This window comes from Pelobates fuscus, chromosome 8 (assembly GCF_036172605.1).
Source record: "Pelobates fuscus isolate aPelFus1 chromosome 8, aPelFus1.pri, whole genome shotgun sequence".
In the NCBI taxonomy this organism is placed as follows: domain Eukaryota; kingdom Metazoa; phylum Chordata; class Amphibia; order Anura; family Pelobatidae; genus Pelobates; species Pelobates fuscus.
In genome coordinates this window covers 169,388,586-169,407,825 of record NC_086324.1, presented here as the reverse complement: position 1 = coordinate 169,407,825, position 19,240 = coordinate 169,388,586, and the positions used below count along the sequence as shown (strand labels likewise).

The following is a 19,240-nucleotide window of genomic DNA, read 5'->3' as shown; positions in this document are numbered from 1 at the left end:
ATTACGAAGGAATAAAAATGAAATTGCCCATTTTAGTCTGGAAAGGCCGGGAATATGGCAATGTAGGCTAGTTGGAGGATGTTGCCAGCTAGATTATGTGCGTCATATAACCCTGTACCGACTCTTCTCTAGCTCGGAATGGAAAAAAACATGGGTTCTGAAACAGAAGAGTAAAGGCAGTAACCAATCTATCTTCTATGAATATAAGCATGCTGTGACAGTGTAACAGCTGCAGCTGATTAAAGTTTCATTCTACAAATAGTGGTTGCGATGGCGATGGCTTTAAAGAGCTCGACCTGCCAGTATGGGGTATGTGAACAGCCGTGGTTTTATACACAACAGCTCACTGTGCTGCGATTTCTCAATAATCACCGAATGATGGACAAAAATGTAAAAAAATATATATATTTATTGAACAGAAAGCAGAATCAATCAAGCGGTTCTAGTCATTTCCAAAACAGTCATTTGTTTCTAACAAAGAAGCATTTTGGTTCAGACAGAAGAGAACCTTGTTCCATATGTCGATTCCCATATCAAGAGGCATACTCATTGCATAGTAAATTAGGATGAACTGATGCCTTTACAATTGCAATATTTAGGCAAGAAGTAACAGAGTTGAAAAATAGTATCTGAAGATTTGTTTTTCTAAGTCTGCTTTTATAGCTTACATTTTTCAGTTTGGCTGCAGACTCACTATGTAAGTAAGAAACTCCAAAAAGCAGTGTTTCATAATACAACAAGAACAACGAATAGAAAAGGATGGATGATCCAGGTCTTCTAACAGCGGAGACACAAAAATGAATGTGGTTTATTCACTAAACCAGGAATTGTGGAGAAGTGAAAAATGTAAGCCAAAAACAGCCAACACCTGGAATCATAACTGACAATGTCCTTTAAAATGGCCTTGAATATACTATTCCCATGTCAATTCTACAGAATTCCCAGCTTCCCGAGTGAACAACAGGACTTTATTCACTAGACACCAGACTGTAATGATATGAAATGCTAATTTTATAATCAAGACATAAATAACCAATTTGGAAATATTCCAACATTCAGCTACAGTCACAGCTTTGATATTGGAATTTTGCCATTGGGATTTCAATTCACTATAACTCAGAGGGTCAGTGCATAAACCTCCAAATGTCTACAGCCCGTAGTAATACCAGGGCTTAAGAGAAAATATCCAGAAGAATTCAATTGATGGTGTTCATATCAGAGACAGTAAAACAGTGACATTTTAATATAGCGTTACCGTTTTTTTGTTGTCTCCTCCCACGCTGATGTGTTCAGTTTTCATTTTATTTTTCATTACACAATCTACTCATCCACACAAATGTTTAATCCCCACCCCCAAATACATTTAAAAACCAGTGTAAATAGTGTATTGTGGTGACTGCTTTTTAATGTTTAATTGTCTGTTTTAAAGATGCCCAGAATTTCAGCACCATTACCAGAGACTTACGGAGGGTACAAGTAATCATCTGTCAGCTCTAAGGCATCATCATATCCAAATCGTCGGAGGATTGTCCAGGTGGTCTCGTGTCGTCCACGCTGGATAAACAGCGTATTGAGGAAGAGGAAACCTACGTGGGTCCAATGGAAGCAGAAGTGTTATATGGACTGAATGTCACCACCACCGTACCAATCAAATTCACTTAAATTAATGTGGTTTTCGCAACAGTTTCTGGCAGGAGAATTCTCCTCTATTTAGAACTAGTAACTCGTAAAGCAGAGCTGGCAATGGTCACTAAAATGGATACTGTGCATCACTGCCAATAGTTTAAAGTTCAGATTGTTAGGGTGCTTGTTAAAGGGGAACTGCCATGTCTCTGGATTTACACCATTGAATAAATCAATGAATATACAATATATCAAATACAACAAAAGAGCTAAAAACATTGTTTCATTTCCCCTGTTCTCTGAATGCTCTCTCTATAGTGACTGCCAGGTGCCAACAACAGAGATTATAGCAATGATTGACAGGGAGCTAAGAAGAAGGTGCCCATTGAAGAATAAATAGGTGTGTATCTCTACGTTTAATTGTATTTTTCACCTCACAAAAACCTATTTGATAAGTAAATATAATATTAAAAATCCTGGAAAGAGACAGTTCCCTTTTAATAATCCATATTATGTTAGATTCAAATTAAACTGAATACCAAAACAGAGTCATCCAGACTTCTTGTAGAGGACATGGAATTACATCAAGAATAGTGTGTGATCTAATAAAGACACATAATATCAAGAGTGACGTGCCACTATTGTTTGTTCTACAATTCTTCTCCATTATAGACACCCAACCACAACCACATTCCGTACCATTTAGTGTCAGCCCATTCTCCCTCACGCCATCTGCTGTGTTCTTCCTAACAACCATCTTAACGTCTTCAAGGGCCTGGGGTGCCAATGGGTTTCCAAAACAGGATTGCTGCCTCCCAAAAAATAGTTAAGAGGTCAGATAGATACAGGAAATCAGACATAGAATAAGGGGAGAACCGGCAAAGGGCCAGACAGATAGGAAAGACACAATGCAGAAACATACCAGAAAAAAAAAAAAAAGACAAGTGACAGAGGGTCAGCCACAGAGAAAGCATAAATAGACTTCTAGTGTCCATTAAATCTACTAAGTATACACTGCAAGAAAAAAAAAAGATGTGATGAAATACAAATAAACATCTGAAACAGGAATATACAGAGGTCGAGCAGCCCCCCAAGCATACCTGGAAGTAGTTGAGTTCGGCGTCACTTAATATCTGATTATTATCCTGATCAGAGATGGTGAAGATTCGAGTCAGCGCCTTCCTGCAACGCGGCCTGAGCTGAAAAAAACAAAAACCCATGTAATAAAAAACACACATTGACAGGATCGAGACATGTTAACATCGCCGAGTAACCCGCGCCATGTACAGAACGCCTGCTTTCTCCCTCTCTCCGCAGGCCTCCTATTCTAGATCTATGCATATCACGTCCGAGGGTTATTTTCTAAATCAGGAATTGTGGAGAACGGATAAATAAAAAAAGTGTAAATGTTTAAGGATTTGTCCATTCTAGCTATTTTGGCCTAACGGGTCAATTCCTCACAATTCCTGGATGGGTGAATATACCCCATTATAGAAGATCTGTTAAGGTTTACCTACCACAGAACAAAATAACCGATCACTAAAAACAAAATTGTAGCTGTACATTTTGCTAGACAACGCACAGTTACTTTTGGGAAAATAACCCTAGGACAAATATTGCAGATACAAAGGACGCACAAAGACTTACTAAAACCTTTTGAGTGTGACAGGTCCATTGTAACTAGATTTTTGTCTCCTTAGAAAATGACAATCCTTTCTGCAGTTTATAATTATGGAGAGAATTGTGTTCTCAGTTAGAGACCATATTTACCCGGAAAGTACTGTGCTATGTATGGAAAGTCCTTCAAATCCACGTGGTCTGAGCTTAACTCACGTCTCCTCAACTCTTATTTTCTGCAATCTGTCACGAGGTAGATTTTTGTCGTTTACATTAAAAAGTTATATTTACATTTTTCGAATCTTTGGTCAAGTTAAATTTTTAAAACTGGCACTTTTGTGACTCATTTAGTCTAGCTGGCTATTCTTGATGCTAAACGTCAGTCTATGGGTAATATCAACCGACGGGTGTTTAGCGTGAATGCACACATGAGAATTCTGCGGACGTCTCTCTAAATTTTCTTTAGAATCCTGCTTTAAACCTTCGCGCATGCACCAAAATACAAGGGTGACACAAAGCCAGTGATACAACCCTCAGCAAGTGAGGCACATTCCACTTCACTTACCTGCTTCTCCTCTGGGTCATAGAGAGGAGCAGTGGGATGCAGGACAGCCTTCTGGGCATAGTAAAAGACCTCAGAGATATTCTTGAGGTTTTTAGCTGAACACTGGGGAAAGGGGAAAAAAATAGGAAATAAAATTGTGTACAAGCATAACTAAAGTAAAATCGTATCTATTTTAGTTATCGTATTCTTAATAAGAATATTAATGATAAAGGAGAATAGACATGGATAATTTACAAGACTTTAACTAGACAGACAGGACGTGGGTGGTTAATAAACTTGAGACAACTCAGGGCATAACAAATAACAATATGAAGGTAGTCTATAGCAGACTGGCAGTAAATAGATTTTGTTTTGAACAGCTGGTGACAGTAACGGCCATCTCTGTGAAAGGATCACCCAGTACAGCGCTTGACATTTGCCGACATTTGTGATTTTTAAATAGGCCTCAGGATCATAGTACTTCATGTATCATATCCATCAAAGTTAGTTTGGGGGCAAAGTTCGAAAAGTGGAGATATCAGCAGAAATAATATATATTGGTTTCCGCTTTCAGAGCGTTATCTCAGAATTGACCTTTATACACACTGTCCTGTATATTTCAAGATACGGTCATCTGAATTCTGATTCTTACTTCAACACAGGTTTCAATCTCAGAGAACTGGTTCATAATGGGCAAGATGGCTTCCATGGAGCTGCCGCACTGCAGGTCGGATTTATTGCCCACGAGGATTATAGGTAGCCTGTGTGAGATAGAAGCTGCATTAGACAGTAGGTGGGTGCAGCAGTCCCCTATCGATACAGTCATGCAGCTGTCAAAGACAGGCATCATCCAGAACTATTTACCTAAAATTCCTCTCTGCATTGCCGTTCACAAGCGGAATCCACTTAGATGAGATCTGAAATAAAGAGTAAAATGATTGCCTTTTTAAATTCAACAATGAAAACAATATGAACAATTAAAACAATCCAACAGATAATTATAGTCAGATACTAGTAATTTTCCAAAAGACACGTGTAAAATGCACGTATTCCTGGAGCTGTGTATAAACGTATCTAAAACAGAAACCTTGCCATCAACATATTAATAACACGTTCCTGTCCACTTAAAAAACAACTGTCACTTCAAAACTGTTTAATATTGTAATCCTTTCAGCAAGTTCTTAAAGGAAATAGATTTTTTAAACGAGCTATATGTAAAATAAAAAAAAGAGGTGACAGCTGTCCTTTATGAACAAATTAGCGTGAGCTTGTATGGAATTCCTCTGTAGATCCCTGATCACTCATGAACACACCTGGGGAAGAGCAGTGTAGGTAAGTCTAGGTATTACCAAGACTGAGGAACAAATAACGGTCATTCCAGATACAGTGGAATGTCCCAATAAAGTCAATATAGCGGTTTGTAGATTATGTTAATGAATGGAGGATGAGAAGAAGAAGAGATAACAGACGTAGTACGTGGGAAGATAATTAAAGGGGAAATGTCACTTGCCAGGATTTCTAATATTATTCCTACCTATCACCTATATTTAGCAAATATATAAATCCACACTTCTCTCCTGGAACTTGGGATCTACATAATTATTAATGCTGTCCTTTTCCTGTCACTGAACATAGCCAGTGGGTAAAAAAACAAAACATATGATTCTAAGTAATGAAGACTTGACGTATGGTGATAAATCAGAACAATCAGCAGTTATAGAAATAAAGAAATCGGCAAATTTCATTTCTGAGATATTAAAGAGATATAAACAGAGCAGACACTCATTGATTTTAAAAAGCTTTTTTATCTTCATAAATTTTCCTTTTTGTATTGTTGGTAGTTCAGTTTGCCATTTCTAACCCCGTCAGTCCCCATGTTCCCCTATCAGAGATGGATACGGGTTATAGTTAGACTAGTTGAGCAAGCACTTGGTGAATAGCAGACAGAATAGGAGGGAGTGTTTCCACATACACAGCAGGTCAAGGTTCAGAACAAACAATGTTTCTATCAACAGAAGATCCATCAGACAGACTCTCCTAGATCCAGCCTGTAAGAGACATCTTTCAGGCAGAGGAGAGGTGAAGGTCGCTGGTCCCTTCACTCTTTGTGTCTAGAGGGCTATTGGCTACACCTCAACAATGAGGGCCCATGACAGCAGAATGTTACAGAGCTGGACTGCATGTCTGTATTGTTACAAATGAGCCTAACTTGTTGGAGACCCGAGAGGGGGCTAACCAGAGGGAAAACAACCTGAGATTTCGTCTGTACTCAGTGTTCCCTGACACCCTGCTTTACTTTACTTGCTATTCACAGAACAAACGTTTATCGTGAAATTGCAGAGACATTTTTGTTCTAAGATTGAGCAAACATTTAAAATCTAGAGAAATATAGGAAATATGCTCAGACTATGCTATTAGAGACATCACCACTTGACTCATTTATGAAAACACAAACAGTTTGTTCACTTGTTTAAAAAAAGGACTTATTACCTTTTCGATGGTATTTAATTCAGACACATCATACACGATGCAGACAACATTTGCCTTTGGAGATACAAGGAAGAGTTAGACAAGTAACGCACTGTATTTGGTGAAATATAGCAATGTTTCCATCTATCTGGCCGGCCAGCCACAAACTCACCTTAGCTACTTCTTCTCGCAGTTCATCCTCTGTCTGTTCCACCTCTGTGAGAAAAAGAGGAAAAAAAGCTCATTACTGGTCACCTGTGCTGTCTGTACCAACAGATTTTTTTTCTCAGGTCTCCTGCACTAAATGCCAGATTTCAAGAAAAAGAGAACCTTGTTCTCAAAACCAAAGTATACAACAATAAATCTTTAGATAAATTTAAACGGACATCTAAAGTGATCTCAAAGCTGCAGTAATCTGTCTTTAGGTGATAAAGGAGTCTATAAAAATGATGTTTTAACTATTCGAATAAAAGTTTTATGTAGTTCCAACTTTGAGTGGTGCATTGTTTCAGATGTTTATGTCAATATATTTAAATTTAACCCACGTACAGATACCTTTTCATACAAATGAAAATGTTAAAAAAAAAAAACCTGCATTCGATGCATTACAACATTAAATCATAACACAGCGGCATTATATATTTATCATCACAACTAGAGCCTGTGCCCTGGAGTAAAGGTGATTAAAACGATGAACTTTAAATCTGAGATTCATTAGACTCCATAGACCCCAAAAGAAAACCGAAAACAAACAAAATATAAAAACAATCATAACTGCTGCTTCACAAGCAATAGATAACGTAATATTTATCGAAGCATAAATCTGTTTAGAAAAAGCTTTTTATTGCACTTTTTACTTTCATATGCTTGCATAAATTATCCGATATGTCAAAGCAGCTGTTGGAGACAAATCGTCTTGGCCTACATTCTCATTTCCATTAAGAGACAAGTAGTTTGGAATGTGCGAAAATATAGTTGTCATGGAAACTGTGTTTGTAAATTGTCATGATGGGTCAAAGTATACAGTTAGAAAACTTAAATATAAAAATAAATGGCCTTGTGGGGGATAATTCGGGAGCTATAACTTTCCTGTTTGACAAGCCACCAATGTTTTTAAAATGTTATTAAACACAAGATCGTAAGAAAAGTAAATAAATACCTTTGTCAATTCAATACTAAAGCTACCTGGCAGGGCACAGTCTTGATTTGGAGAATTACATTATAAGTTTCAGTGATGATCAGGCATCATGTAGCACAGTTAGTTGCATGCAGAACGTTGCCTTGTAGGGGAGATTTTTTTTTAAGGTGATAACAGCACAAGTTTAGCTTTTTGAGTTCAGATTTAGGCTGAATTCCTCCCATCTCTGTAGTATTTGGTTTCAGTCAAACAGTGAGAGCTTTATCTGCACTGAGCTACAAGGATTGAAACTACAGAGCATCGCCAGTCTCATGCCAGCCAGTGAAAATGATAAATACCAGTGCCCACTACCTAGCATGGAGTTTGAAGAAAAAGAAAAAAAAGGATGGTGTATATTGTTTTTACTACGGGAAGGGCAGTCAAAGAAAAAAAACAAAAAGAAAAAAAAACATCTGGGCTTAAACACAGTCAAGATTATTCACTACTTATGTAAACAAAGTGAATTTCAAGGCTGTTTATATAAAAATAATGAAAAAAAGTGGATTCAAATTTAGAATTCCCTTTCATCTGCGGACAGTTCATGCATTAGTGAATAACTCTATGAAATGTTACTTTGTATCAGTATAACACGTGTACGCTGTACCTCCTCTCCATAGACAGGGTATATATAAACAATCGTGGTTTATGGGACATAGAATGTCGTACATTACATTGCGTGGAACATACCTGAGAAATCTACAATGTGGGTGGGCACGCGTTCCGGGGTAACGTCTGCTGGTATGGTGATCTCTTCTGCTCTTGCCGGGACCTTTAACACACAGATGTACAGAGCATGAGCCGCAATGATGGATAGTAACGTAAACTATACATATCAAATAAAGATCAGTGTAGTTTGACAGATATGAATGGTTTTATAAATATTGGTAAAATACAGCAATATATCCCAATACTGGATCCATTTCAATAACGGTATTTTAGACTAAGCTATCTGGGGCTTTAAGAAAAAAAAAGGATTTCTGACAAAATAATCAAGAAAAAAAAATCATAAAAATGCTAAATTGTATTGAAATCGACACTTGTTTAGACATTGAATCCTAGAGCTGGTAGTGTCTGCTGATGTTTGCAGTTTAAATGTTGATGTCTAAGAGAATATTGCATGGATCTGACTGGTTGTTCTGGTCTCCTCTAAAGGAAGGCCTCTAAATATAGTTCTCTTGCTCCAAAACCCAAACCACACATTTGTATTATATTCATTCTAATTAAAGCCAACATAACAGCTTGGAATTATTCTGAAGAACATCTGCTCTCAACTTAATGAAACTTTCTAATGCATGTTTGGAACACACAATGTGTACACAGACAGAAAATTGGCATTATTACTGCTTAGCTATGCAAGCTAACAGCGGACCTTAAAGGGACACTCCAGACCCTTAAAAACACTTAAGTTAGTTTGAGAAGTACTTTGTGTGTGAAGAGTGTGTACTATTTTTTTCAGTTTTAAAAAAGTGCAGATTTCAAAGGAATGGACACTTTTATAAATAAAACTGGTTACTGCTCCAATGGCATTTCAAGCAGAAAACCGGTCCTGTTACTTCCTGATTTGTTTAGCTCAGTTGAGCTAAACTAAAGAGGCAGCAATTGCCTAGAGCACCTGCCTCGCAAAGACTTCTCATTGAGCTGCATTGGGAAGTCTGTGATTGGACAGCCACAGAAAGTCTGGGTGGGGTTAGAAGGGGGTGGCTTGCAAAGGGCAGCAGACAAGAGATCTGTAGATTTTGCCAGCTCTTTCTAGATATAACTTTAAAGGGATCCTATTGTGCCAGGAAAACAAACCAGAAACAAACCAGTTTTCCTGACATTATAGGTTTAATAGGCCCCTCCGTACCGCGGGGCTGAAGGGGTTAAAACCCCCTTAAGCCACTTTCTTGAATCTGCCTGAGTCACGCTCCTCCCCACCGACGGGGGAGACCTAACGCGGTTGCGCGTGCATTAGACCTCCCAATAGGAAAGCATTATTCAATGCTTTCCTATGGGGAAAATCTGACGCTGGAGGTCTGAAAGGACGTCCAGCATCAGATAACAGACCAAAGTTAGTTTGGATTCCACAAGCGCCCACCAGTGGCTGTCTGGTAGACAGTCACTGAGGGCAGACTTAGAACTGCAATGTTTGGAATTGCAATGTTTTACATTGCAGCACTAAGTGCGAAAGAGTCACAGCACCCAGACTTCTTCAATGAGCTGAAGTAGTCTGGGTGCCTATAGTGTCCCTTTAATGAAAACATGCATAATTAAATGCAAGTTTTCATGTGGGGTATATCTTCTAAACAGTGATTTTCATTTATTTAGTATTGTTGCATTTACCTATGGTTCCATGTCACATGCAATCACCCATCTTTATCTGTTTTTATTGAGGTTATTTGGCAGCATTGTTATCCGTATTATTTTCCAATAAAATGATGGTTGGACATTAATAGATCAAGATAGATACTCACCTCATCGGGAAACTCCTCGCCCACAAGAGCCATAATTAGGGACGTTTTCCCCACCTGGGCTGCAAAGACCAAAATAAAAAGCACTCAGTGAGTGGATTAGAGCATTGGGTTGCATGATTCCATATACAGGTTTTTCTACCCTCAGTGTGGTCCCAACCTAGGTACCTACCCAGAACACTATTGGGACACAGTTCTAGGACCTGGTCCAGGGCTAAAGGACTGATTTAAAACAAATGGCAGAAAACATGTATTTCTCAATTAAATAGACTGTATATTTAAAGAGGTATATGCATGTCTTCCCAAATAAATACTGCTTGTTAGAGGTGAGGAACAAAAGAAGCAGATCCTGTCGCAACTGCATAGCAATCTAAGATTCAGAAATAATTCCAATTGGAAATGTTATTGTCAAATAAAACATAACTGCCACGTTATAACAGTATTAATCATATCCAGCTCATAAACAAAACTACTTTGTTCTATTTTTTTTATTTTTTTTATATATAGCTGTTAGTTTTAAAATATATCTATATTATTGAACCTAGACGGTCACCTCAACTGTCTTTTGAAAAGGCACAGACAGGGCATTCTATGCAAATTACCTTCCTTTCCTAACTATGGTAAGATTAAACTGGGCACCAGATTTCCCAAATTCAAAGATCAGCTATGTCTCTAATGAATGAAAGTTTGAAAACACAGCCTGGCAACACAAACCTTAGAATGGACAGACTGAATAAACTGGCATGAGTTAGTCACAATATGTCAATTTATTAGAATCTGAAAACATTTACTTTTGCTACATTGTAGGCCACTAAACGGTCTCATCAAGCCACGGGCATGCTCATACCCGCTTGGGCAACTACACAGAAATGTATGACGCACTCTCCTGCATTTCCTCAGGTGTACGACGTTGCAGGTTGTCGTCAATCCAACTGATACGCAGTGCAGTGAGTGCCCACGTGGCAAGTAATGTGTTAAAATAGTAAGGCAACATGAATGGTACAACCAATAGCTAAGATTTTGATAGCTATATGGGTGTGCAAAAAGCACACATTAAGCACCAACACTGAAAAAATAAATAAATACAACTTTTTGGAGCCAGACAAAAACAAATCTTACGCGCTAACACAATAACCAACAGGAAGGTTCATGTCGCCCAGCTGGATCCGCAGTGGTTCTGGTAGTAAAGTAGATTTATGGTAAGCAGGTTTGAACATGGATCTTGCCCCTCGTTCCCCTATAGATCCAAATATACTTTCCTTGACTAGTTCCTACCGGTCCGTGTATAACATTTGAAACAGATTTTCTTTGCTGTTTTGGTTGACAATTTAAAAATAGACAACGCATTCCACTTTACTAGCTCTCACGGGATATTGTGTCAACAGCAAAGGTGAAGATATATCTCTAAGAATAACTTCCGAGTGTTTCCATTAACAGTATATGATTCTGCAAGGAATTAGAGATTGCCCTCCCAGGAAATACAGGAATACAACGTACAACAAATGTTTATTCACACACCTGCCACATGCTTTCAGAATGGTTAATACTGCCAAGAATTACATATTCACAATCAGAGTAAGGTTTGGTTAGTCTGTGATAAGGATTCGAACTGAAACACACCTAAAGATTAAACAGTGTGAAATATAGAAGAGTATGCTCACTCTCTCACCAACAGCCAGCAGTTCTGCCACTCCATATTAAGGGCAGTCTCACAGAATGCAATAGGCTATGCTCATCAGATTGTTTAATGAACTCTTCATTTAGTGGATTTAAAACATAAAATGACAAGACTGATGGGGAAAAAGCTGATTTGTACAGGCTGTGCTCTGTAGTCAGTGTGCACTCGCTCTCACAGGCTGTGCTCTGTAGTCAGTGTGCACTCGCTCTCACAGGCTGTGCTCTGTAGTCAGTGTGCACTCGCTCTCACAGGCTGTGCTCTGTAGTCAGTGTGCACTCGCTCTCACAGGCTGTGCTCTGTAGTCAGTGTGCACTCGCTCTCACAGGCTGTGCTCTGTAGTCAGTGTGCACTCGCTCTCACAGGCTGTGCTCTGTAGTCAGTGTGCACTCCCTCTCACAGGCTGTGCTCTGTAGTCAGTGTGCAGTCCCTCTCACAGGCTGTGCTCTGTAGTCAGTGTGCACTCCCTCTCACAGGCTGTGCTCTGTAGTCAGTGTGCAGTCCCTCTCACAGGCCGTGCTCTGTAGTCAGTGTGCACTCCCTCTCACAGGCCGTGCTCTGTAGTCAGTGTGCAGTCCCTCTCACAGGCCGTGCTCTGTAGTCAGTGTGCAGTCCCTCTCACAGGCCGTGCTCTGTAGTCAGTGTGCACTCCCTCTCACAGGCCGTGCTCTGTAGTCAGTGTGCACTCCCTCTCACAGGCTGTGCTCTGTAGTCAGTGTGCAGTCCCTCTCACAGGCTGTGCTCTGTAGTCAGTGTGCAGTCCCTCGCACAGGCTGTGCTCTGTAGTCAGTGTGCACTCCCTCTCACAGGCCGTGCTCTGTAGTCAGTGTGCAGTCCCTCTCACAGGCCGTGCTCTGTAGTCAGTGTGCACTCCCTCTCACAGGCCGTGCTCTGTAGTCAGTGTGCACTCCCTCTCACAGGCCGTGCTCTGTAGTCAGTGTGCACTCCCTCTCACAGGCTGTGCTCTGTAGTCAGTGTGCACTCCCTCTCACAGGCTGTGCGCACTCCCTCTCACAGGCTGTGCTCTGTAGTCAGTGTGCACTCCCTCTCACAAACTGTGCTCTGTAGTCAGTGTGCACTCCCTCTCACAAACTGTGCTCTGTAGTCAGTGTGCACTCCCTCTCACAAACTGTGCTCTGTAGTCAGTGTGCACTCCCTCTCACAGGCTGTGCGCACTCCCTCTCACAGGCTGTGCTCTGTAGTCAGTGTGCACTCCCTCTCACAGGCTGTGCTCTGTAGTCAGTGTGCACTCCCTCTCACAGGCTGTGCTCTGTAGTCAGTGTGCACTCCCTCTCACAAGCTGTGCTCTGTAGTCAGTGTGCACTCCCTCTCACAGGCTGTGCTCTGTAGTCAGTGTGCACTCCCTCTCACAGGCTGTGCTCTGTAGTCAGTGTGCACTCCCTCTCACAGGCTGTGCTCTGTAGTCAGTGTGCACTCCCTCTCACAGGCTGTGCTCTGTAGTCAGTGTGCACTCCCTCTCACAGGCTGTGCTCTGTAGTCAGTGTGCACTCCCTCTCACAGGCTGTGCTCTGTAGTCAGTGTGCACTCCCTCTCACAGGCTGTGCTCTGTAGTCAGTGTGCACTCCCTCTCACAGGCTGTGCTCTGTAGTCAGTGTGCACTCCCTCTCACAGGCTGTGCTCTGTAGTCAGTGTGCACTCCCTCTCACAGGCTGTGCTCTGTAGTCAGAGTGCACTCCCTCTCACAGGCCGTGCTCTGTAGTCAGTGTGCACTCCCTCTCACAGGCCGTGCTCTGTAGTCAGTGTGCACTCCCTCTCACAGGCCGTGCTCTGTAGTCAGTGTGCACTCCCTCTCACAGGCCGTGCTCTGTAGTCAGTGTGCACTCCCTCTCACAGGCCGTGCTCTGTAGTCAGTGTGCACTCCCTCTCACACGCCGTGCTCTGTAGTCAGTGTGCACTCCCTCTCACAGGCCGTGCTCTGTAGTCAGTGTGCACTCCCTCTCACAGGCCGTGCTCTGTAGTCAGTGTGCACTCCCTCTCACAGGCCGTGCTCTGTAGTCAGTGTGCAGTCCCTCTCACAGGCCGTGCTCTGTAGTCAGTGTGCAGTCCCTCTCACAGGCCGTGCTCTGTAGTCAGTGTGCAGTCCCTCTCACAGGCCGTGCTCTGTAGTCAGTGTGCAGTCCCTCTCACAGGCCGTGCTCTGTAGTCAGTGTGCAGTCCCTCTCACAGGCCGTGCTCTGTAGTCAGTGTGCAGTCCCTCTCACAGGCCGTGCTCTGTAGTCAGTGTGCACTCCCTCTCACAGGCCGTGCTCTGTAGTCAGTGTGCACTCCCTCTCACAGGCCGTGCTCTGTAGTCAGTGTGCACTCCCTCTCACAGGCTGTGCTCTGTAGTCAGTGTGCACTCCCTCTCACAGGCTGTGCTCTAGTCAGTGTGCACTCCCTCTCACAGGCTGTGCTCTGTAGTCAGTATGCGGTCTCTCTCCCAGGCTGTGTTCTGTAGTCAGTGTGCACTCGCTCTCACAGGCTGTGCTCTGTAGTCAGTGTGCAGTCCCTCTCACAGGCGGTGTTCTGTAGTCAGTGTGCAGTCCCTCTCACAGGCGGTGTTCTGTAGTCAGTGTGCAGTCCCTCTCACAGGCGGTGTTCTGTAGTCAGTGTGCAGTCCCTCTCACAGGCGGTGTTCTGTAGTCAGTGTGCAGTCCCTCTCACAGGCTGTGCTCTGTAGTCAGTGTGCAGTCCCTCTCACAGGCGGTGCTCTGTAGTCAGTGTGCAGTCCCTCTCACAGGCTGTGCTCTGTAGTCAGTGTGCAGTCCCTCTCACAGGCTGTGCTCTGTAGTCAGTGTGCAGTCCCTCTCACAGGCTGTGCTCTGTAGTCAGTGTGCAGTCCCTCTCACAGGCTGTGCTCTGTAGTCAGTGTGCAGTCCCTCTCACAGGCTGTGCTCTGTAGTCAGTGTGCAGTCCCTCTCACAGGCTGTGCTCTGTAGTCAGTGTGCAGTCCCTCTCACAGGCTGTGCTCTGTAGTCAGTGTGCAGTCCCTCTCACAGGCTGTGCACTGTAGTCAGTGTGCAGTCCCTCTCACAGGCTGTGCTCTGTAGTCAGTGTGCAGTCCCTCTCACAGGCTGTGCTCTGTAGTCAGTGTGCAGTCCCTCTCACAGGCTGTGCTCTGTAGTCAGTGTGCAGTCCCTCTCACAGGCTGTGCTCTGTAGTCAGTGTGCAGTCCCTCTCACAGGCTGTGCTCTGTAGTCAGTGTGCAGTCCCTCTCACAGGCTGTGCTCTGTAGTCAGTGTGCAGTCCCTCTCACAGGCTGTGCTCTGTAGTCAGTGTGCAGTCCCTCTCACAGGCTGTGCACTGTAGTCAGTGTGCAGTCCCTCTCACAGGCTGTGCACTGTAGTCAGTGTGCAGTCCCTCTCACAGGCTGTGCTCTGTAGTCAGTGTGCAGTCCCTCTCACAGGCTGTGCTCTGTAGTCAGTGTGCAGTCCCTCTCACAGGCTGTGCTCTGTAGTCAGTGTGCAGTCCCTCTCACAAGCTGTGCTCTGTAGTCAGTGTGCAGTCCCTCTCACAGGCTGTGCTCTGTAGTCAGTGTGCAGTCCCTCTCACAGGCTGTGCTCTGTAGTCAGTGTGCACTCCCTCTCACAGGCTGTGCTCTGTAGTCAGTGTGCAGTCCCTCTCACAGGCTGTGCTCTGTAGTCAGTGTGCACTCTCTCTCACAGGCTGTGCTCTGTAGTCAGTGTGCACTCCCTCTCACAGGCTGTGCTCTGTAGTCAGTGTGCAGTCCCTCTCACAGGCTGTGCTCTGTAGTCAGTGTGCAGTCCCTCTCACAGGCTGTGCTCTGTAGTCAGTGTGCAGTCCCTCTCACAAGCTGTGCTCTGTAGTCAGTGTGCAGTCCCTCTCACAGGCTGTGCTCTGTAGTCAGTGTGCAGTCCCTCTCACAGGCTGTGCTCTGTAGTCAGTGTGCACTCCCTCTCACAGGCTGTGCTCTGTAGTCAGTGTGCAGTCCCTCTCACAGGCTGTGCTCTGTAGTCAGTGTGCACTCTCTCTCACAGGCTGTGCTCTGTAGTCAGTGTGCACTCCCTCTCACAGGCTGTGCTCTGTAGTCAGTGTGCACTCCCTCTCACAGGCTGTGCTCTGTAGTCAGTGTGCACTCCCTCTCACAGGCCGTGCTCTGTAGTCAGTGTGCACTCCCTCTCACAGGCTGTGCTCTGTAGTCAGTGTGCAGTCCCTCTCACAAGCTGTGCTCTGTAGTCAGTGTGCAGTCCCTCTCACAGGCTGTGCTCTGTAGTCAGTGTGCAGTCCCTCTCACAGGCTGTGCTCTGTAGTCAGTGTGCACTCCCTCTCACAGGCTGTGCTCTGTAGTCAGTGTGCAGTCCCTCTCACAGGCTGTGCTCTGTAGTCAGTGTGCACTCTCTCTCACAGGCTGTGCTCTGTAGTCAGTGTGCACTCCCTCTCACAGGCTGTGCTCTGTAGTCAGTGTGCACTCCCTCTCACAGGCTGTGCTCTGTAGTCAGTGTGCAGTCCCTCTCACAGGCTGTGCTCTGTAGTCAGTGTGCAGTCCCTCTCACAGGCTGTGCTCTGTAGTCAGTGTGCAGTCCCTCTCACAGGCTGTGCTCTGTAGTCAGTGTGCACTCCCTCTCACAGGCTGTGCTCTGTAGTCAGTGTGCAGTCCCTCTCACAGGCCGTGCTCTGTAGTCAGTGTGCAGTCCCTCTCACAGGCTGTGCTCTGTAGTCAGTGTGCAGTCCCTCTCACAGGCTGTGCTCTGTAGTCAGTGTGCACTCCCTCTCACAGGCTGTGCTCTGTAGTCAGTGTGCAGTCCCTCTCACAGGCTGTGCTCTGTAGTCAGTGTGCACTCCCTCTCACAGGCTGTGCTCTGTAGTCAGTGTGCAGTCCCTCTCACAGGCTGTGCTCTGTAGTCAGTGTGCAGTCCCTCTCACAGGCTGTGCTCTGTAGTCAGTGTGCAGTCCCTCTCACAGGCTGTGCTCTGTAGTCAGTGTGCAGTCCCTCTCACAGGCAGTGCTCTGTAGTCAGTGTGCAGTCCCTCTCACAGGCAGTGCTCTGTAGTCAGTGTGCAGTCCCTCTCACAGGCCGTGCTCTGTAGTCAGTGTGCACTCCCTCTCACAGGCTGTGCTCTGTAGTCAGTGTGCAGTCCCTCTCACAGGCCGTGCTCTGTAGTCAGTGTGCACTCCCTCTCACAGGCTGTGCTCTGTAGTCAGTGTGCACTCCCTCTCACAGGCCGTGCTCTGTAGTCAGTGTGCAGTCCCTCTCACAGGCTGTGCTCTGTAGTCAGTGTGCAGTCCCTCTCACAAGCTGTGCTCTGTAGTCAGTGTGCAGTCCCTCTCACAGGCTGTGCTCTGTAGTCAGTGTGCAGTCCCTCTCACAGGCTGTGCTCTGTAGTCAGTGTGCAGTCCCTCTCACAGGCTGTGCTCTGTAGTCAGTGTGCAGTCCCTCTCACAGGCTGTGCTCTGTAGTCAGTGTGCACTCTCTCTCACAGGCTGTGCTCTGTAGTCAGTGTGCGGTCCCTCTCACAGGCTGTGCTCTGTAGTCAGTGTGCAGTCCCTCTCACAGGCCGTGCTCTGTAGTCAGTGTGCAGTCCCTCTCACAGGCTGTGCTCTGTAGTCAGTGTGCAGTCCCTCTCACAGGCCGTGCTCTGTAGTCAGTGTGCAGTCCCTCTCACAGGCCGTGCTCTGTAGTCAGTGTGCACTCGCTCTCACAGGCCGTGCTCTGTAGTCAGTGTGCAGTCCCTCTCACAGGCCGTGCTCTGTAGTCAGTGTGCAGTCCCTCTCACAGGCTGTGCTCTGTAGTCAGTGTGCAGTCCCTCTCACAGGCCGTGCTCTGTAGTCAGTGTGCAGTCCCTCTCACAGGCTGTGCTCTGTAGTCAGTGTGCAGTCCCTCTCACAGGCCGTGCTCTGTAGTCAGTGTGCAGTCCCTCTCACAGGCCGTGCTCTGTAGTCAGTGTGCAGTCCCTCTCACAGGCTGTGCTCTGTAGTCAGTGTGCGGTCCCTCTCACAGGCCGTGCTCTGTAGTCAGTGTGCACTCGCTCTCACAGGCTGTGCTCTGTAGTCAGTGTGCAGTCCCTCTCACAGGCCGTGCTCTGTAGTCAGTGTGCACTCCCTCTCACAGGCTGTGCTCTGTAGTCAGTGTGCACTCCCTCTCACAGGCTGTGCTCTGTAGTCAGTGTGCGGTCCCTCTCACAGGCCGTGCTCTGTAGTCAGTGTGCACTCCCTCTCACAGGCTGTGCTCTGTAGTCAGTGTGCACTCCCTCTCACAGGCTGTGCTCTGTAGTCAGTGTGCAGTCCCTCTCACAGGCTGTGCTCTGTAGTCAGTGTGCAGTCCCTCTCACAGGCCGTGCTCTGTAGTCAGTGTGCAGTCCCTCTCACAGGCTGTGCTCTGTAGTCAGTGTGCAGTCCCTCTCACAGGCTGTGCTCTGTAGTCAGTGTGCAGTCCCTCTCACAGGCCGTGCTCTGTAGTCAGTGTGCAGTCCCTCTCACAGGCCGTGCTCTGTAGTCAGTGTGCAGTCCCTCTCACAGGCTGTGCTCTGTAGTCAGTGTGCGGTCCCTCTCACAGGCCGTGCTCTGTAGTCAGTGTGCACTCGCTCTCACAGGCTGTGCTCTGTAGTCAGTGTGCAGTCCCTCTCACAGGCTGTGCTCTGTAGTCAGTGTGCACTCGCTCTCACAGGCTGTGCTCTGTAGTCAGTGTGCACTCCCTCTCACAGGCTGTGCTCTGTAGTCAGTGTGCACTCCCTCTCACAGGCTGTGCACTGTAGTCAGTGTGCGGTCCCTCTCACAGGCCGTGCTCTGTAGTCAGTGTGCACTCCCTCTCACAGGCTGTGCTCTGTAGTCAGTGTGCACTCCCTCTCACAGGCTGTGCTCTGTAGTCAGTGTGCACTCCCTCTCACAGGCTGTGCTCTGTAGTCAGTGTGCACTCCCTCTCACAGGCTGTGCTCTGTAGTCAGTGTGCACTCCCTCTCACAGGCTGTGCTCTGTAGTCAGTGTGCACTCCCTCTCACAGGCTGTGCTCTGTAGTCAGTGTGCACTCGCTCTCACAGGCCGTGCTCTGTAGTCAGTGTGCAGTCCCTCTCACAGGCTGTGCTCTGTAGTCAGTGTGCACTCGCTCTCACAGGCTGTGCTCTGTAGTCAGTGTGCACTCCCTCTCACAGGCTGTGCTCTGTAGTCAGTGTGCACTCCCTCTCACAGGCTGTGCTCTGTAGTCAGTGTGCACTCCCTCTCACAGGCTGTGCACTGTAGTCAGTGTGCGGTCCCTCTCACAGGCCGTGCTCTGTAGTCAGTGTGCACTCCCTCTCACAGGCTGTGCTCTGTAGTCAGTGTGCACTCCCTCTCACAGGCTGTGCTCTGTAGTCAGTGTGCACTCCCTCTCACAGGCTGTGCTCTGTAGTCAGTGTGCACTCCCTCTCACAGGCTGTGCTCTGTAGTCAGTGTGCACTCCCTCTCACAGGCTGTGCTCTGTAGTCAGTGTGCACTCCCTCTCACAGGCTGTGCTCTGTAGTCAGTGTGCACTCCCTCTCACAGGCTGCACTCACACTCCGCAGAGGTGACATTGAGTGTCCTCCCTCACTCTGGCCCCCTCAGGTGACTCCCCCGGCCATGCTGAGTGCCCACTCACCCTCCCCCAGGAGGAGGATCCTCACGTCCCGTTTCATGGCTCCGGTGTCAGCCCGTTTCCGGGTGTGCAGTGCCCGCCACTGACAGGCTGCTCCACTTCCGGCTTCACAGCCCGA

At 45.7% G+C, this 19,240-nt stretch overlaps 1 protein-coding gene across 2 annotated transcripts in view; it reads right to left on the bottom strand.

Annotated features, from left to right (window-relative positions):
* Positions 1-19,240, bottom strand: part of RHOT2 (ras homolog family member T2) — a 28,194-nt gene extending 8,954 nt beyond the window's left edge. Inside the window, exons 1-11 of one of the 2 annotated variants that reach the window (XM_063430767.1) lie at positions 19,126-19,240; positions 9,884-9,942; positions 8,118-8,199; positions 6,426-6,469; positions 6,275-6,328; positions 4,649-4,701; positions 4,437-4,545; positions 3,806-3,907; positions 2,724-2,822; positions 2,323-2,431; positions 1,466-1,586 (exon numbers count right to left, since the gene is read on the bottom strand). In XM_063430767.1, coding sequence (XP_063286837.1) covers positions 1,466-1,586; positions 2,323-2,431; positions 2,724-2,822; positions 3,806-3,907; positions 4,437-4,545; positions 4,649-4,701; positions 6,275-6,328; positions 6,426-6,469; positions 8,118-8,199; positions 9,884-9,942; positions 19,126-19,162 — 869 coding nt within the window. In that variant the 5' untranslated portion in view covers positions 19,163-19,240. The other variant, XM_063430768.1, reaches the window with a different exon arrangement.